Consider the following 20,674-nt stretch of genomic DNA (forward strand, 5'->3'; position numbering starts at 1 on the left):
TTTAAAGGAACACCGTTCGTCAAGATACAGCTTACTAAATTAAGAACGGAATTAATAACGTCTCCCAGTTTTATTTCGTAAAGTCCACTACGCGATCTGTCCCAAGAACATAAAAAAACCCGCAAAACCAAACCCCTTATGAGCCTGGTACAAAAGCCTTAAAGATTTAAAAGAGCCTTGGATAACTTTTCCCGATTTTCCCTGCGCGCGGTTTGGGCTCTCGGGATGCTGAACACGCCCCAGGGCGGAGGCCCCTCCTAAGGGGCGGCAGCTCCGCCCGCGCTGCCGCTGGGTCCCGCCGGGCTGCGCGGCCGCGGAGGGAAGGAGGAGGAGGGAAGGCGGCTGCGTGTCCCAGCCCAGCTCCCTTTCCTTCCGGGTTGCAGCCTCCTCCTCCTCCTCCTCCTGCCTGCCCTGAGCCATGGGGGCGGCTGCCGCCGGGGCCGCCCATGACGGGGTTGTGGCCGCGGCGCCGCCAGACCCTGGGCGCGGGCTGTCCCTGCCCCGGGGGGCTGGGAGCTCTGCGGCATCCCAGGACAAGCTCTTCTTAATCAAAGGTGCAGACAGCCTTCCTCTCCTTTCCTCTCCTCCTCCTCCCCCTGCACGGCTCAAGGACGAGCAGCAGCGTGTGCGGCACGCTGAGACCGTCCCCAGCCGTGCTACCCTTGCCGTAGCCCCAGGTCTTGTCCCTCTTTCCCGCCCCTGGGGAGTAAGCCAGACGTTTGGGAATGGCCTCGCCGCGGCTTGTGGACACAGCGAGGAAGCCCCTGCGGCGTCGGCCGCCTTTCCCCTCGCCCTTGGCAGCGGCGGCGCCGGTCACCCTTCACCCTTCAGCGGGACGGCACAGGACGGGCGCCCAGCGCAGCCGCCTCCTGCCCGGGAGGGAGCTCAGCCCTGAGGGGTCTGCGCCCCGCGCTGCCGGGCCCGAGGCGGCAGGAGCCCTCGGGAAGAGGCGGCTCCTGCGGGCTCCCGGCAGCGCTGCGGATTCCCCAAGGGAAGGAGCCGGTGTCCCGAGCCTGTGGAACCGCGGACAGGGCATAGCCAGTCTCCGCAGCCGCACACAGCTGCAGGGCGCACGGCGGGCTGGCGGCGCTGTGCGGCTTCACGTTTATATTATATTGTAATTTTTCTCCCTAACTCCGGCTGCTGCCGGTGTCTGCTCTGTCTCCCCGCGCCCCCCGGCGGAGCGGAGGCCCAGGCTCAGGCGGCCCCGTCCCAGCGCTGCCGCCGGGACATCCCGGGCAGACCCTTCCAGAGGATGGACCTACCGCCGCCAATTACTGTGTCTGAAATTGGGGAAATGTTGGTTACCTGACCTGGAAATGTAGAACTTAGTGGACTGCATAATTTGGCCAAGGTGCGAAGTCTTTGTGCTCTCGAGCAGAGGAGGCACCTTACAGATTTCACTGACAGGAGTACAGGAAACTTCCTCATCACAGTAATCAGATCAATAACTTTTTAAAAAGTGAGAGCTAATCTAACTGTATTTTTGCTTATTTCCTATTCAGACCATTTTAAAATTACCTAACTGGTGTTAGGAAAGGGGAAACAGGATGGGTATCAATACCTGCAAAGGAAGAACATGTAATGCCCCTGAAATTTTTAAATTTTAATATGAATAAAGTTGATTTCTACAGTGCAGTATTAACAAGCCTTTTTCTTGAGAGTGGGCAGGTGTGGCTCCATGTGCCTTTGGTGCAAGAGCTAGAAAGGATCAAGGTACCTCAAGTGACTTTTGAAACTGAAAGAACTGAACAGCAAGGGATGCTTTCATTCTTGGGATACCTTTTGCTAGTGTAATTTTCTTTCTTTTTTAATGAAAATAATTCAGTTATTTAATTTTTTAAAAGAAAATTAAATAGAGTATTAAAACATAAAGCTGAAGAACAAGTGTTGCTTATGTAATGGTTTTTAGAGGGATGGGTGGTGGCCATTTGAAACCAATTACATTTCCCATTTAGGGAAGGGTGAGGCATCACCATAGAACAAGATTTTAGTAGGCTGGTTATGGCATGAGGGGAATCTCAAAGTACTGCAAAAAAAGCATCCTGGGATTTGAATTTTTGTGTGTGGCTTGAAAATACATACACATGACATTATTTTCAAAATTCCTTGTTTCATAGAACTAATTCTTTGTCTTGCTATTTTGTCATACTGACTTAGCATAAAAAATGTAGACTACTAGGCCTTTCCCTTCAGCATGGCTAACAAATCTTAAACTTTCTGGTTTTTTTTTTTCTAAACAGGTTGTTTGGTTTTTTTTCTTCAAAGTATTGATTTTTATTTCTTCAACTTTTCTTGGCAGGTGGAATTTTTCTAGGTACTGTTGCTACAGCAGGAATGATAGCAGGTTTTGGCACTACACTTGCAATGACAAAAAAGAAGAACCCAGACTGGTTCAGTAAGGTTTGTTCTTTTAAGCTTTTAAGATCTTTTTAGTTTCCCAGTAGTGATAATGCAGGAAATAAGAATGCATTGAATGCTCTATAGACATGCTGATATACGTGGAACTTGGCAAAGTTGATGATAAGAGCACTAGATTTAATTGAATTCAGTACAGGTGTAGGATTAATTTAAAAGTCTATTCAGAGTAGGCCCTGCTAAATACTTCAGTACTTGAGATTAGCTGAAATACATAATGCTTACACTGTTTGCTGGAATCATACTTCTGGTTAGTGAAATACAGATACTGATCTCTCTTCATTCTGTGATGTGAGCACGCTTTAGACATGAGCCTGCATCACCTCAGGGATCCAGTTCACCATGCAGTCTCAGAGTGCTGCAGTGAGTCTGGAAGCAAGGTGACTGCAGTAAGGGTGGGAATGAGGAGGTAGAAGGTCTGTAAGCTGTGGAATATGTAAGTGGGATCATTTAGTCAAAACAAAGGTCTCCACTCCCATCTCGCTGTATAAGGGGAAGGATGAGAACAAGTACTATGGGACTGTGAGATCTTATGATCTCAAAATGAGTCTGAGCTCAGGCAATTTCTAACTGGATCCACTTGTGCATTCTGAAGAAAAGAACTGCCAAGAAGAGCTAGCAATTACACTGTGCTGTTGTATTAATTTGAAACACAGCATGTTTAATTGAAGGATGCTTTTTTCCTCACTAATGCTTTGTTATTTCCAAAAGCATAAAAATAGGCCCTTAAAATTGATCAGGCTCATCTCCACCAAGCTCTTAAAATGCAACATGTATTATGGGTGTTCTTAGGGAATTAAGAACTGATCAATTTTGTTTATTTAAAAAATGATGATTCAATAACATATCAAGTTAATTCAATGCATATCAAGAGAAAAAAATTCTTCCATTGTACTTTCTATCAAAACCTTCGTTTCTGATCACTCATAATCTCCCTTTCTGGTCAAAGAGCATGAGATCCTTCATTTGCTTTCCTACTTTGCTCTGTAGGCTGCTGTGTCGTGACTCATTCATTGCCTTTACAGAAACAATAAACATGAGTTTCTTTTTTGAAATAGACAAATTAGAAAGCTCCACAAGAAGTTATTTCACAAGCTGTGGAAATACATTGCAATAGGGAAATTGTCTCCTTTTTTGCCATCCTTTTTTCTAACTTCCTTTCTCTTGAGCACTGCATTTTTTCCAGCTTTCATATATTCCTGGGTGTCTGAACTGTCCTGTTATCAGTGTGAAATTTATCAAGAGTGACATTGCATTGACATCTGAGAATATATATGCTAGAAATGTCATCAAGTGATATATATCATTTTGATCTTAGCTGCTATTTGTGCAAAAGAATTACAACAGTTTGCTAGAAAAATCTGTGATATCCTGGGCTTCTTGACTTAAGTACTCCAGAGTGTAGAAAGGTACTTTTTTGTTAAGGTATTTGTCAGTGAGCAGTTTTAAAAAGGAAAGACTAGACTTTGAGAGTAGCTTAACTCGCTGTAGAGGTTCCCCGAGGTACCAATGAAGTTTTGCCTTAGCATTCTTACTTAAATTTATAGTTACTTACTGCAAGTAACTTTTAATAATGCATCATGCATAATAACTACAAAATATTTCACCCTTTTTAGATCAATGCCTAAATATGATTTTTATCCATATTAAGGTGAGGCCATAGTTTGACAGGTACTTTAAGCCAGCATCAACCAGCACTGGTGTTAAAGGAATTAATTCTACCAGCCCTCAGTTTCTGGCATTTTATTCCTGTTCTAGTGAAGACATCAATACATATGCCATTGGGATGGTGATATGATCCTGGTTAGTTGATGGGGTTTTTTTCTTAAACTTAAATGTTCAGCTGCAGCATCCTCCTTTTGAGAAGTGTCCAGTTTTAGCAGCATTTATCCAGGTGTTTAATTTCACAATGGATTAGGTCACACAAAAGAGTGAACACACTGAATACAATCAACCAAAACACTTGAACACACTTTATTTTAGGCACTGCTTCCTTTTAGACATGCTCTGCACACAAAGGGGCAGTTACACAATCAAGGCCTGTCTGAATAAAAAAGCAATGATTTTTTTCCTTCTCCCACTTCCTGTTTATATGTTCCAGAGGAAAACAAAACAACAGCAACCAACAAAATGAAAAAAGCAGCATATATTTGGAAAACAAATCTGTTCATTCTGCCCTGTTTTTTTTTCTGGCCTGTTTTTGGAAAGACTCAATATTGTTTAAAAGCTCATTTTTTAAATTAAAGAATGTTTTCTTAAAAAATACATAAGAGTAGTGATGAGAAAAGAATTTGAACACAGAATAACAGGTTAGTGAATAAAATTAAATTCTCTTAGGTTTTTTTTGTTGGTGTCATCTTTTTGTTCCATGCTACCATTGTCCTTTGAAAATTTTTAGCATTTCATTAATCAACTTTCTTGTTGCTCTAAACATTGTATCTGATAATCCTTTAACCAGCTGTCCTGTTTACAGAAACCCTTACCTGTGTACTTAAGTGCCCTGAGGAATCAGCCTGTGACTGAACCCTGTTTGACTGCAGTCAATAAAACCAGATCAGTTGTTTCCATTTACCACTATTTTTCTGGGACAATCAAGCATTTAAATAGTAGTTGGTTGGGTTTTTTTGCCAGCAGTTTTCACAGATAATGACTCCTATTTAAAGATTCTGTGTAGAGGATATTTTTGTCCATTCATTTCCCATCTTACAAATAGGACCATTTTTTCTCAGTGTTGTTATATATGGTTAGACTATGGAAGCAGGAAAAATGTCAAAAATAATCAGCATTTCAATACTCAGAGCAGTCTCTACTGAAAGAGTTATAACAGTTCATTATCTGTGGTACGGAGATAATAGAACCTGATATTACAGCGTGACTAGAGATCTCTGCTTTTTGTGTGTGTTTGCTTACAAAGCATTGTTTTTGTTAACAGCTTCCACTTTGGGATGTCCAAATTAGAAAAAATAAGGGTGAAGATCCGTTTTTCTTGTGCCTTTTCCAAGTGCATGTTTGTCCTTGGGTAGCTGTGCCTACAGCTGAATCCCAAGGGGGAGTGTCAATGCTGAGGACTGTCTAAGGATCATTTTAACATTTCAATAAATACAAAGCCAAGAGGAGAAAAACTACTGGTGCTATTTGACTGACCATAGTGGTAGACATTAAGTATGTTTAATTGTATCAGAGAAGAAAGAGGAGCATTTAAAAAGAAGTCAAAAATTTAAACCAAGAATACAAAATATTCCCCCTCCCCCTTTTTTGTGATGAGAAAAAAAGAAGTTATTTGGCATGTTTTGGAGAAAGGTATTTTGATCCTTCCAAAAGTTAATTTTGCTTTTCAGTATTTTATATTATAAATGAAATAATTTTTTGTGATTTTTATGTGTGCAATCTCATTTATGTTGCCCCTGAGCTTGGTTTTCTTTTCTCAAAGATACCCAGTTAAGTAGAACTGTTGAGTTGTGTAAGGACCATAAATGCCAATCTTTAACAATTACCATCTGAAATCTGTGTTTACATGTGAACAACTGAACAGTGATCCTTCAGAGGGGAAAAAAAGTTGTAGCCCTCTTAAATTAATCCCTGGGTCACTGCAATACCCTTTCTGTATGCAGATGAGAACTGCTCATGTTCTTGTAGGTTCCAGAAGTGCAGATAAAGACCTATAGGCCATCAGGTGCCCCCATGAAAAAGTACCAAAATCAATGCCATGCAGTGATTATGTTCAGATGCCACTGGCATAAAGGCTTGTGACTGGTTTAGATTCATTTTTCTATTTTGACTGGTGAGATAACTGAGTGTTGGATTCTTGTGCCCATGGAACAACTGACTCTGGGCAATGAAAGTCATCCCCAGGTGGCATGGGCAACTGTGAAATCTGTCCTGGTGGGAAGGCACTTCATCCAGCCCCTTTCTTGGCTCTTGAGGTGTGCTGGCAGCCATAAAATTTCCTGTGGCCACACTAGTGCAACTGTCAGGTCAGGAAAAAATCTAAATCACCAACTTTCTTAGTTTTTAATGTTTTTTTCCAATTATTGTTCACTTTGTCATGAACTTTTTATCATTGGTTCTAGGGGATTACTGCCACAGCAGCACTACCAGAGAGTGGTTCCTCACTGGCCTTACGAGCCTTGGGGTGGGGCTCACTCTATGCATGGTGTGGAGTTGGATTGCTGAGTTTTGCCATCTGGAAGGCTCTGGGCGTGCACAGTGTGAGTAGCAAGCGTGATCCCCCCAACTCTATGTTTTTCCTTGGGTAATGCATCTTGGGATGGCATCTCTATACTACCTCAGCCTAAGAATTGCACCTTCATTCACCACCTGTAGAATGACTAACCAGAATGTGTGCAAACAGGGAGGGTGTTCTTACATCTGCAAAAAATGGCATGCTGTGGGAGGAGACAGTTATGTCCTGCTTCATGTTTATTTGCACAGATGTTTCAGATACCTCTCAGAAGAGCCAGTGTTCTAATTTAGAGGCTAAAATAATAGCTGCTAACTTTGCTTATCGAACTGAAGGCTATCCCCCTGAATCCTATTTTTAGAGCAATGCATTTATTTGTCCAAGTTCTATTTTTTGCATCAGGACACAGAGGATGTAAGAAAAACTGAAAGGAAGCCAGCTTGCTTTCTAGAAGCAGCAAGGGACAGAAGTTTGAGTATCCTGTGCATTAGGATGGTGGTCCTTGACATGTCACATCAAGGCAAAGAAGCTCAGGAAGCATTTGTACATCCCAGGATACCACCTACAGCAATCTTCAGTAAATTGATTATGTTCCAGTATTTCACAATGTTGAGGGTGAACACTGAAGTTCATGTGAGCATTTTTGTTTGCCCCTAGTAATGAGCCGTGATTTAGAGTCCCCTGCAGCTATAAGTTTGGGAGAGCTGTTTGCCTCCTCTTTAGGACTAGGAATGAATTCTTTTAATTTATATGGTAATTATTTATATATTCAGCAAAGCATATATAAAGGAGAAAGATGGTACTACTATTGTTTCTCAGTATTAAATTGTGAAGGATAGTAAAATTCTGATTGTAGGCAGTGGAGGTGTTTGATTTAGCAAACAAGAAGTATGCTTCATTTGCATGTGGGAGTACCTCTGCTCCAGCACTCTCACAAATCCTTTGCCAGCTCAGTCCCTGTGACTCTGTAGGTGGGATCTTGGTGAATAAAGGACTTGACTTTCACTTGCAAGATTTGAAGGGGAGTTCCAAGTAGGACTGAATTGTTAAGTGTTTAATGTCTTGAGTCATCTGAAAGAGTAAAGTACGAGAAGCCTCAGTGGAAAATGGGATGTGATGGGTTGGCAAACGCCACACCAAAAGGAGTAGCAGAGCCAGCAGATCTTGGTGCAGGACTGGCGTGGCCAGGGAGGCCGTGGGGCTGTTCCCGTCCTGGCCAGCCCTCAGCACACCGGGGCAGGCCTGCCTGGGCCGGAGAAGGAACAGAGCTGGGCACTGAGCTTGGAGCAGCACAGTGCAGGGTGTGCTCGGTGCTTTTTGTGCTTTGAGCGCTGCCCACGGCGCTGGCCCCGCCGGGAAGGCAGTGGGGATATGCAGTCGGTGTCCCTGGGCGGCCCTGATCCTTGTGTCGCAGCCGGGAATGCCTGGTGAGCGGCCCGGCCCGGCCCGGCAGAGCCTCTCCCGCACGCCTGGAGGGCACGACTGAGCCAGGCGGGCGCTGCTGCCGCCCAGTCCCGCTTGGGTTCTGCGGTTCGCGTTCCTGCTCTTTGGGGTTCGCGTTCCTGCTCTTTGGGGTTCGCGTTCCTGCCCCCTGGGCTTTGCGTTCCTGCCCTCTGGGCTTTATGTTCCTGCCGCGTTCCCGGCGGCTCTCCCGGGGCCGGGCGCGGCCGAGGCGCCTCCGCTGCCCCGCAGCGACACGCGGTGGCGCGGGCCGGAAGTGCAGCGGCCGCGCCGCGGGCCCGGCCCATCCCTGATCCCGGGACTGCGGCTGTGTCCCGCGGCCAGCCGGGCTTTAGGGAAGCCGTGCCGCGCTGCCCGGCCGTGCCGACCCCAGCACAGCGGCCTCACTGGCCATCGCTGCCAAAATGCTTCTCATGGCGGGATACATGTTTCCCGTGAGCGTGAATTATTGATGGGACAGTGAGTCATTGATAAAGTATGTGTTATCCTGAGCTTTGTGCCTGTTTAAATTATCTTCTCATCACTTCCAAAATCAGAGATGAAAGAGCAAAGTGGAGCGGTGGTTTCTTGATGCGTTGTAATTAATCTGTGTTAGTGGCGCGATTGCTCAGCAGTTTTGTGTTGTGGACGGAAACTGAAACCACAGTTCAGGATGTCTCATCCTCACACCTTCTGAGACAGCCGGTGTTTGCCTTAGAAACAAGTTGTTGTTAAGATTCCTTTCAGGCATTGAGATGATACACCAGATTTGGTGATTCTAGATTTTTATTTAATCTTTGTGGTTCATTAGTTCTTAAAACAGTGCTGTGACAATGCCTGCTTCCGGCTCTTAAATAGCTTTATTGTTAAAGGTGGTTCCCTATGGCTTTACAGTCTGCTGCTTTTATGCCAGCATAACCCAGGGGTTGAGAGTAAGTGGCTGATCTTTATGTCTTGGTAAGGAATAGAAAAGATTTTACTCTGTCTCAGGTTAGGTTGTTAACGTTCTCTGATTGCAGTTACCACTGCTGTAATCTGGTGACAGGTTGCTAAGTAATAAATGCCACTAAATTCCACTCAACTCCTTTTCTGAAATGAAGAAGTGATGGTTCAATGAGGACTTAGCTGCATAATGATTTAAGTTATTTTTTTAAGTAGCATAAAAGAAATCTTTCGTTAGAACCTTGGAGATGGTGCTTAAATGCTTTTACATTGTAATTCTTGGAGAAAATAATCAGGTGTCAGTGATAATCAGACTTTTTAAACTTGCTTCCTGCAGTCACTCGAGAAAATATTTAAATTTGTACCACCTTTGATTATCTCTGAGCATAAAAACTCTTTCTATATTAATGAGTATTATTGACCAGCAGCACCAGGGCAGTGAAACATTAGCAGGCTGAGGACCTGATATCTACCACCATTCCAGGAATTTTCAAACTTTGGACTGACACTGGCCTTGCCCCATGGCTTGAATGCCTGTTGGCAGCTGGACTGTGTTATGTGCACTGCTAGAATGCTTCTTCAGATTTGTGTCACCCTGAGGAGCTGCAGGTCATGCATTTTGAGACTGTGCAGTAATTACACAGACTCGTGCCCAGGGAGCATGGACAGCTGGGAGATTGACTTCCAAAGAGCTCTCCTGATCTGAATCTGGGGCTCATCCAGATGTGCCTGCAGCCTTCCTCTCTGAGGCACCTGTGCTGTGTTAAACACAAGCTTTAAATAAGTCTGGCTTGAAATAAAATGGCACCATTATTTTCAACAGGTTTATTTGCTATTTAACAACTTCCACATCGTGGTATTATCTTCCATGGCATTACCTTGCTGGTTTTGAGCTTGCAATGTCCAAACCATATGGGTGACCACTCCTGGTGCAGTGGGATGACTGTTTGCTGATGCAAACCACAGAACTATTAAAAGAAATTTTGTAGAAAAGGTTGGATTTGACCAATTTATGATTTCTGATTTATTTTAAAATTAGTAGATGAAACATCTTATTTCAAAATTCTGCATAATAGCTGTTCAATGAAATTTAAAATTTTCAGTTAAAGAATAAATGGCATTTTACTCAGTAAAATTTTTTTAAAGTAAAATATTCAAAATATCTTAAACCCGCTGTTGTTACAGTTGAACTAAACAAATATTTTCATTGAAGTTTCCAAAAATTAAACTTTTAAAATTTTATTTGCCTATTCTGCTAGTGTTATGATCCACCACATCTTTTTGTTACTGGGAAAAATTTTAGTGTCATAGAATCACAGAATAACTAGGGTTGGAAGGGACCACTGGAGATCATGTAGTCCAATCCCTCTGCCAAGGCAGGGTCACCTACAGCAGGTGACAATTTTCTAGACCTTTTCTAGAACTTTTTAGAAGTTAACTTTGGAGTTGTAAACCTTTCTTTTAAATTAAACTCACAGCTACAGAGTACTCGGCAGATACTAAAACATACCTACTAATGTTTGATGTTCTTTTTTCTTTATTTTTTTTTAAGCTGCCAGCAATTATGAACCTTCTTTTAAAAGCAGAACAATGCCCTAAGCCTTTGTTGAGTGAAGTGTACAACAATTAACAAACAAGATAAATAATGCTTTAAAAGCCCTCTTGTTCTTTATGTCCTCAATAAATTAGCTTTCATTTCCTCAAAAATAAAAGCATTCTCTGTCCCATAGGAAAAGGGCTGGGATGATTCATATGTAGGTTTGTGAGATTCTGATTGTTGCTGTTCTGTGGAAGGCTGGAAAAATATAAGAATTTAATAGCAATAGCAATTTGTGACTAATATACTTAGAAAATATTAGTTTATCACTTTTATGGTGTCTCCTAATGAAATATCCTGTTTTTCATTGATCTTAACCTTTTAAATATTAAGAGTCTAAAACAATTGCATGGCCATAAAGAGACATCTAAAACAATTAAAAGCAATGTAGAGAATATATCCTTGTTGTGGCTTTGATGGAAAGAACATTTCCTAAGTGAACTGCTTTTCTCCATTAAAAATCTAACCTCTGAATCACCATTTTGAGCATAAAAATAAAATCCCCCTGCTTATGTTGAGTGATGTTTGTTATAATTTTGTGAAACTATAGTCATAGGCACAGTATAAATACAAAGGAGTATTGGCATTATGGATGGATTAATGTAAAACAGAAGATGAGAGCATGGAGACATAGTCTTCATATATGGCATCTGTTAATTGTACTAAGATTTATAAATCCCAGTGTGGGCATATTGCAGTGGCTGAAATTTTTACTCTATTTCATAAATGAGTAAATGTTGTTATAAAACCACCATATCTCCTAAAAATTAGAGTAATCCTAGAGTAATTTCTAAATATTTTAAGTTTTTAATTATTGTTGTATTTAATCCTCACAAATATATTATTGATGAAGTTTCTCTTTCTTGTCGTGCTTGTGTCTGATAGCATAATAGAAACTTACTTTTCCTTGATATTTCATGATCATGTATTTCTATATGAATCAAATCTGCCATTTTTTAATGCACTTTTATTTCCTCAATGCTAATTTAAACTCAAGCTCTTAGAAAGAAGATGGAGTACTAGGACAAGTTAGCACTTCCTCCTCCTGTTTGTATTCCATTTTTCTCTGCTGCTTATATTGCCTAATTGGTTTGGAAAGGACTGGTCTCCACACCTATGTACTGCTAATACTTTATTCAAGAAGGAAAAAAAAATGAAACCAGTGAACTTCACTGTTTACTTGATAAGGCAGAATGCTTATTCAAGGATTAAGATCATAATTTTTGTACTGGAAAGCTACAGTCTGCTTTATGAATAGGGCCAGCTGTAAGAGAGTATTTCAAAAAGGGGAAGGCTGTGGCTGCAGCTGTCTGGAGGGGTTTCACTGTTGTGTCCCGGGAGTGACTCGCAGCTGTGGCTGCCACCAGCCCCTTGGGGAGCCTGAGGTCTGAAATGCCTCTGTGCCACCCTCTGTGTGTGAGAGGGTTGGTCCCTGTCTTGGCCTCGAGTAGCTGAGAACTGAGCAGGTACAGGTAGAAGATGAATCCAGGCTTCTCTGACAGCTGTGAGTTACTTGTGCTACATCTTGTTCCATGGCATCATCCTGTGTGCTAAGTGTGACCACGGCTGTGGGCTGAGCACCCTGCTTGCTGTCCCTGCCTGCCTCTGGGTGCCACTCTGCCTCTGACAGCTTCCTGCAGGGAATTCAGCCCCCATCGAGGCAACAAAGTTGAAACCTCACTGAGGACTTCAGGATTTTTGCTGGTCCTTTCCCCTGCCTTGAATTTGCAAATAAGCATCAAAAACCAAGAAAGAATAATTAATCAATCAAATTATATATACCATCTTGTGGATGATGTATATAATCTCACTTGTGGATGGTTTATAATTATAATAGAATTCCTGGACATATCAAGGGAAAAAAATTACTCAGGTTGCTCAACAGATTATCCGTATTTTTGAATTTAATTCAGAAATCCAGATTACAGCACAGAAGTGTTTATAGGGTTGGGGCACTCATCCTGAGATTTTGGGTCCATCAATCAGCTAGCTTTATAACTCTGGATATTTAACTACTTTAAATTTAAAATTATTTCAAGACTAATGTTTCAAATTGCCCAGGGTGGCTAAGGGGCAATGACTAATAACTAATGACTAATAATGTGGATGTCCTTTCCAGGCACCCAGAGTTGAAAGTAAGATTCTGCAGAAGTAAATGGCACAATCTACAGTTATAGCCACACTCCTTTTTTCTGCATGGCACAAAAGCCTTTACTTTAAGATCCCATTTACTACAAAAATTTAAGTTCATCACATTTATTTCAGAAATATCAACATGGGAATGTATAAAAGTGAAAAGAACACTCCTGTATTTCTGGACCTAAGGAAATTCCTTCTTTTTTTTTTCAGAATCCAGTTTACAAAGTTGCTGTCTCTGTGAATAAAAAAATTGAATGTAATTAGCTAACCGTGTCCTTTTTTTTTTTTAATACTTAAATTCAAAATAATCTAGCCTTAACCCAGAACAGTTTTACTTTCTTTAGGCTTTTTTACTGGAATAGCATCTTATTCCCACTTCGGGATCTAAGTCACATTTGCACCGAAATGAAACCAAAGTGAGGCTAGTAAAACATGTTTGTGATGGAGATCAGCTCTCTTCCCATTTATGAATGAGCAACATGTCTTCTGCACTTGTGGAAAAGTAATGTGAGGAAAGTACTTCATGTGTTTTATCTCTTCATGTGACCCAATAATTGGAAAAGAGGCAGCCTGACCCCTGTGACTTGACAGTTCTCTGTAGTTCACCAGTAATTCAAGACAGAATATGGAGTAGCTGTGGGAGGCTACTACACACTGAAAATTGTTTGGGAATTGTGGCAGCTCTGCTCTCAACAATGATGGTCCTCTCCCCCTCTCCCTGTAAAGTTCATTTAGGTTCTTTTCGTGTTGTTTTTCTTTTAAAAAGCACTGAATATGTTTTACCCACTTACAAAGGATTTATAGAGATAAATTTGTGGGAGAATGTGTTTGTTTGTTTGTTTGTTTAATTTTGGGCACTGTAAATAGCTCTGTGATTTCACAGAGGGTGCTCAGCACTGCACAAAGTTAGGCACGTGTGTAAGCTTCCATGAGATGGGGCCAGTATGAACTCCTAACTTCTCTGGATGGGTTAGCACAATTCTGCTGCTGCTTTTCTCTGAGTAGGCCTGAAATGCTGGAATTAGCAAATAGGTGCTGAACAGGGTACCATGAGAGTACATAGAAGATCTTAGGTTTTTTACTGCCAGGATCAACACTCTCAGGGCCATTTTCATAGACTTGTAGTTCTGCATGATCCAGACATTCATGATGCCTTTTCCAGCGAAGTGCAAGGTGTAAGAATGTGAACCAGAGCTCTATTTTCCATGTTATTCCAGAGCTGGCACAGAGTGACCCTCAGTGAGTGCCCCATTTTACACTGAGAGAAGGACAATCACCTTGAGCCACCAGGCTGGCTGCTCTGCTCCTCCAGTCCTGCAAGGGCTGAGCACTTGTCATTTTCTACAAATAACTTGCTATTTCTGTCTGTGGCCCTTGGTAATCATTTGCTAACAAGGGCAACCGCAATCATTTTAAGATTTGGGAAAAGGTGGCAAGAGCAATCCTCACTGATGCTTTTAAATCCAGGACGGCCTGTCTCATCTTCATGCCTTGTGAAATGGATGGTGGCTGAGGAGAGCTGAGGGCATGAATGTGCTGCATTCTGCTGCCACTTGAAATTCCAGTTCAGGGCATCTAACCTCATTTCTCTTGGAAGCTAATGTAAGCACTTCCTACTAAAATAGGAAACTAATAATTCCTGGAATCTGCGTTGGCCTATTATGAATGTCAGACGTTAAAGAGAACATTTCTTCCTAAAACTTTCATTCTAGGAATCAAATAGACTCTCTTAGCTCCTCTTCCATTCATTTTAATATGAGCGGCCATGTAAGTGCTCTCAGTAATAGTGCTATCCCAATTTTTGTGTGACATTCTGTCAACGATGTACATTAAAAAGAGATTATTAAATGGAAGATGCTTTTAGGTCCCCATATTTTTGCCATCTGAGGCAGGATCATTAGGTTAAGATAAGAAAATAACAGTGATCTGTAGCTATTACAGATTATTTAATGCAGTAAGGTAGATGATACCCTTTTAGAAAGGAGCCTGACAGAGGAAGAACAGTTACTGTAATTTATTTGGCGAGAAAAAACAGCGTAAAGCTCTGTAATATCTGTGACAAAAAAATAAAATTCACTTGAGTGAAATTCACTTCAGAGAGTCGCCTGCAGGAATGGAGCATGCTGGAATATTAAGAAATGTGTTACAAATTGTTCATGTACCTGTAGGTTCAGGAGCAGCAGTTGAGAGTGGCCTATGGTACTGAAGGCAGCAGGAAGAGGTAAAGCACATTCAGCTTTTAGTGCTTGGTTTACTGCACTATTAATTGAAGACATTATCGCAGTTGAACTGAGTACCCCGGTGCCAGTGTGGCTGGCAATAATAAAGAGGCAGCCATTGCAGTGAGTTATGCAAAACATTCCAGTGCTTATGTAGCACATTAGCTCTTGCAATTAAATTAAAGCCTTTTGATTTGACACCACTGACGTGAGTATTGTGGAATGTGGAGGAAATATAGGAGATTTCCTGAAAGGGAGGAGAGAGGAGAAGAGACCTCTTGTGTTGCATGTTTGCTGAAAGGAAAAGGCAGGACAAGACAGAGATTCCTAATTGCAGCATTTCCCTCATCAAGAAGTGTGTTTGTCCCAGGAGTTAAAGCAAGTAAAGGCAAGGTCCTAATTCTCACACCTCAAGTGTTCAGTATTAATAGAACATAAAGCTGATTAATCATCTTCACAAGAAGCTCACCACACTGCCAGAGGACTGGGCACTGGTGAGCCCAGTTTGTTGAAGGACTAAATTGAATGCTTAGTGGACAAATTTTACTTTCAGTGCAAGGATGCTTTGAAGTTGCAATTGGCCTAGTGTGACAGTGTCAACTAAATGCAAGCAAGAACAACCTGGAAGCCAATGTGAGGTACTCTGGAGGCCAAATTTAGTCTCAATTATAAAAATATATTTAATGGAGTTTGATCAGTCAAGGCCCAGAAGACTGAATTCCTTGTCTCTGAAAGAATCAGAATCATTAAGACTGGAAAAGACCTCTAAGATCATAAAGTTTGTCCATTAAGAAGTTACAACCTAAAATGGGGTATTAGAATGGTTGGTAAGTAGGCACACATTGTCAGTGGGAGAGAAGGGACAGGAACTTAGGGATGTGATTTTCATGGTTATATATGTGGGTATCCACCAGTTCTGTGACATCAGAGAATAGTTCTCTTTGAAAGCTTTCTCCATGGTTTAAGGTAAGTGAGTTTTAGGGGAGTGCTGAGTTCAGGGGAAGACAGTGACTGGGATTTGGAAGTGCCTTTGGGAGAGCACTAAGCGCAAGTTTGGAAATGAAGGAAGAAACTCAGAAGCTGATGTTATTGGTGGAAGAGGAAGGAAAGGAGAAGCTACCTTTGAGGTCCAGATCAAAGCTCTAATGAAACCTTGGACTGCACTTTCTGGCTGGGATAAGAGGGGGGAAATAGGAGTCTGTGACTGGAATTAAATAAGTTCCTTAATGTCTTACTAGTGAGAACTTAAAAACTGTTGTGGAGAAAGATAATCGGTTGCATTATCTTTTAAGAGCTATGAAAATGAAAACTTCTAGTAAGAGTTAGTAGCTGTGACATTTGTACCAGGAAGAAATTGGCCCCGTTTTAGACATGCTGTGAAGTCAGGTGTTAATGAGGCCCAGGCCAGTCAGTGCAGATAATGTCCTTCCCAAAGAGCCGACAGCCTCAAGTGTTACCCTGAGAATACAGTGCACACTTGTGATCAGCTTGGCATTGTGATTTATTGAAATAGATCGATGTCCAGGAATCACAAAGGAGGAAAAGCTGTGGGAAAACATAAACACAGTCCAAGTTGTGAATGGCAATGAAAATCTGTTTTTGTGCAGTGTGCTTGTGGAAAAGGGCAGGTGGGAAAGGGAGTGGCAAATGAGACACTGGATCTGGCATCACTTTCAAAGTGGTTTTACAAATAAGCATCAAAGTCTGAGAAGACAAGGCTGAGGAAATTTCTGAGAGTCTTAAAAGCAAAATAAAGACATTGAATATTTCAGATCTGATCCATGTGTTAAGGAAAGATTGCTTTTCCAGGAAATTAGTTGCTTTTACCTGCAGAACATAAATTAATGTTTTGAGGGGACAGAAATCTATCTAATATTCTTAAATCTGCAGCTGCTAACAGTGTTTCAGTGCTGTCTAAATAAGCAGTTTTTTCTTTTAGAACCAAGTTGTAGTGTTTTATTTCCCAGACAAGACTGCTTTTTGCATTCAAGAGTTAGGGTTTGGCTTGTTAATAATTATGAGGTGGTTGTCAGAGTGGAATCACTGCAGATTTATGAGTTGCTCCACCCATCATCTTCTTTTTGGAGGCTTTATACAATTACTTTTAGTTTCCCTTTGATTTTGTGCATCTTCAGTGTGGTAACAGAGGTGTCTTCTAGAGCTCATGACTGCATCATTTAAATTGATCACTAAGAGAAATTTAAGTCTGAGTTTAGAAGCAGCCAGAAAATCCACACTGCACCAGATCATTGTCTGATGCTGAATATTTTATTTTGGTTATATCAACAGAGCTACAGCATTTTACCTCAGTTTGTTATTTGACCATTCCTGTGTTCCAAACACCCAGATAATACTTAGAGTGATATGAAAGAATAGAAGAGTTGAATCACTCTTTAGGAAGAAAAAAATGTTAAGTAAATTGAATGTTTTCCACCCATCAGCAAACTGGAATAACTTAATTACATAGGACTGGAAAAAAACAGCTAAGCCAAAGCCCCTAAAACATTTCCTACTGTAAATACTTGTATTGAATTGGCAGCAATTGTTTAATGTAATTTGGGCTGTTCTTCTACGTCAGCTCTGATACTGGTGTTTATTATTCTTGGAAACATTAGCTGTCTATGAGAGCTTCTCAGTTTTAAATGAGAAGCAAAAATGTTAGTTTAGGAATAATTGTGGATGATGGCCAAGATTTTTAAAAACCAAGAAGGAATAATTAATCAAAACAACTATCTGATCAGAATGAAATACAAAATAGAGAGTGAATTAGTTTTACTTAGGAACAAAATCAGGAAAAAGCAAAAAGGATAATTTGGCTCTGAATTTTCCTCCTACTTTATATAACATATATTTTTATTTGATTAGCAGTACCCAGGCATTATTACACAAAAACTAGGGTTCTGAAATGCTTTCATCCATCATAGTTAGCTACTGTCTTACTAAACGACTGGTAATTTATTTGTGAATGGTTTCATTCTTTGTATCAGCTTTAATTTAAATAATTGTATTCCAGTAGCATGTCTGCAAAGAAGTACCAATTCTTTGTCAGAATTATTCATACACAGAAGGACTTGCAGAGAAAACAACCCAGAGGTATTTGTATAAATACTGATGACCTATAACACACAAAACGTAGGCATATGAGAGCAGATGCCTGTGTGGCTGTTTGGAATATCTAGATTTCCTGGAACCTCTCTGTGGGACATACTGCCTGAGACTGCATTTGCTCTTCAAGAGGTCATTGCATCCAGTGCTTGAATACCACATCCTGTCTTCTCTGTGTGAATGTCATACATTCTGTCATAGAGCTTCCTAAAAATAGCAGTCCAAAACTTCCCCTTGTACATCCTGCTGTTTGTGTAACAGGATTTTCACTGTTCTGGTTTTCCATGTCTATCCTTTAAAGATATATTATATATAAAAATACATGTAAAAGTCCTGGAAGAAAGAAGCTCACTAAGTCTAAAAAGAAGTGATTTTTATTTAAATGAATGTTTGGTTCTGGCATTCCAGGACTATTGAATCACGTATTGGTGATAAAGTTCTTAGCATAAATATTAATTATAAATATCATATATCTATTTTTATCTATATCTGTATAATATGGAAATACTTCCTCTTCCCCGGCATTTTAAGAGCAGTGAAAGAAAAGCTTTGTCCCATATATTGTTATGAATCTTGTTTTCTTTCCTGCTGTTCTATACACGTGGATGAGACTGTTTTGTCACCTTTATCCACTGTTTTGTCACCTTTATGGTGGGATAAACCTAAGCTGTCAGAGCTGAACAGCATTTTTCTTTAGCCCTTGTTTTAAAATCCTTGAACAGACTACTGGACCTTTTATCCATTACAAGTGTAGAAAAAGGAACTGCAGTCAAAATAGGAGCACATTCCATGGAGGTAATTTTCCTCCAAACAAAAATATTTTAAGTGTGTGTGTGTGTGTGTGTGTGTATTAATTCATGTAACAGCAGTGGATCATTCAGGCAAGCACTCCAAATGAGGCACCCCTGTGTGGTGCATTAGAAGGGGTGATTGCTGTGGGTCCCTTAATGCTTTTTTTCACTTTGTTAATTGAACTAACATAATCAGGGGAAAAGTCCTAGTTTTCTATTATTTTAAAAGCTTTTTACTTATTCTTTACCTCACACACATTGCTTTGTGAGGTTCATGGGGCTACTTTATTTGTTCCTTAGTAGCAGTTAACTGATTTTATTTTTAAATCTCTTTTACAGATGAAAGAATTCCAAAGTAAGATGCAGTCAATCTTTCCAGCAATTCCTAAAAATAGTGAGTCCAGTGTTGAATGGGAAGACTTACTTAAATCCAAGTGAAAGATTCAGAGCCATTTGGAGATGGCTCTTCCAGCAAGAACAGGAGTGGAAGTAGCAGAAGCGTCCCCTCTGGAAAAACAGACTCAGACTGAGCAAGTTACTGACTGAGTGCACGGAACCTGGGAATGCCAGTTGACATCCAGGAGGAAGAGATTTCAAACCAAACCAGTTTATACTGTACTTTTCAGCATGTTTGGTATAGTTGATTCATGAGAAAATGAACCCTCCAAGATAAGTTGGATTCATCTGGAAAAAAAGACTTTTTCAAAGACTAAGAGAATAAACTAATCTTGATTAGTAAATATATGAATATAATCCCAGTAAACTCCTGTCCCATCCTGCATTTCAAGAAGAATTTTATGAAATTTCCCTAGGAAACATGAACACTACTTTCAGTGACTTGTCCTATTAGGAATATAACCATCAAGTCAATCATAACAGATCTCTTGCTGAGCCTGAGGGTAAAGCATATAGTACACTCTTCAAAAATAAAGGACATATTTGAATTTTCAACAGAGAAAGTATCTAAATCATTTTTATATGTCTGAAGAGTAAGCTTAAAACCCAATATGCAAGTCATGACCTCTAAGCTCCTCTGCAGGAGAATCTCTACAAAGTTCATGGTTTTCTCATGTTAACTTTTTAAAATTAGATCCCACAATAACGAATCTGATCGTGTGTATAAAAGTCTCAACTATATTTGTATATCAATTGAAATGGTAAGTGAAAAAGGTATAAAACAGTGAGGCACCCAGTCAGTCCTACACAAATGTTTTCAGCCAAGTATATGGGCAGGAATAATTTTGTGTGTCCCAGTCATTTCTGTGGCTCTTCTACCAGGAGAAGCAATGTGACATTTTCCACACTGCAGCAACCTCATGAAGCGTGGGTGTAAACTAGAACGAGTAATGTCTTACTCAAATGTTGTACTTGCAGAAATGAAGATATGTAAAACTGCAGAAATAAAAAAAAAATAAGTGCTATCAGTGAACTGTCCTTTGTTGCTCAGTTACCAGATTTTCTTATTAATTGCACGAAGTCCAGTTAGTCAGTTGTCAGATTTAATAAAGTCTTTTTGAAACTTGTCTTTTGTGATTTAAGTCTTTATATTCCTGAGAAAGAATGTAAAAAAGCTTTAAATGTCAGATGAATAATAGAGAAGTATGGCTTTCCTATGAAACATGACACTAAAATAATACCTTTAACCAATTAAAGTGTAATAGTTGATGTCTTTTCCAGAGCTTGATGCTTGTAATTCAATATTAAATATATTGTGGTGAATATTGCCATCATACACACGTGAAAAATGGTACTATTTTTGTATTTTTGTTAGTTTCATGTGAGCGGTGAGCCCTGTTTTGCCTACATTTAAGCATATTAGTGCTGACTTTACCAAGTTTAACAA

At 40.5% G+C, this 20,674-nt stretch overlaps 1 protein-coding gene across 1 annotated transcript; it reads left to right on the forward strand.

Annotated features, from left to right (window-relative positions):
- Positions 1-379: 379 nt before the first annotated feature.
- On the forward strand, positions 380-20,356 carry TMEM242 (transmembrane protein 242). The gene is made up of 4 exons (XM_058801932.1): positions 380-554; positions 2,303-2,403; positions 6,489-6,626; positions 19,171-20,356. Exons 1-4 carry the CDS (start codon positions 419-421, stop codon positions 19,267-19,269), a joined length of 474 nt encoding a protein of 157 aa, XP_058657915.1. The 5' UTR covers positions 380-418; the 3' UTR covers positions 19,270-20,356.
- Positions 20,357-20,674: the final 318 nt, after the last annotated feature.

This window comes from Ammospiza caudacuta, chromosome 3, assembly GCF_027887145.1.
Source record: "Ammospiza caudacuta isolate bAmmCau1 chromosome 3, bAmmCau1.pri, whole genome shotgun sequence".
NCBI classification, from domain to species: domain Eukaryota; kingdom Metazoa; phylum Chordata; class Aves; order Passeriformes; family Passerellidae; genus Ammospiza; species Ammospiza caudacuta.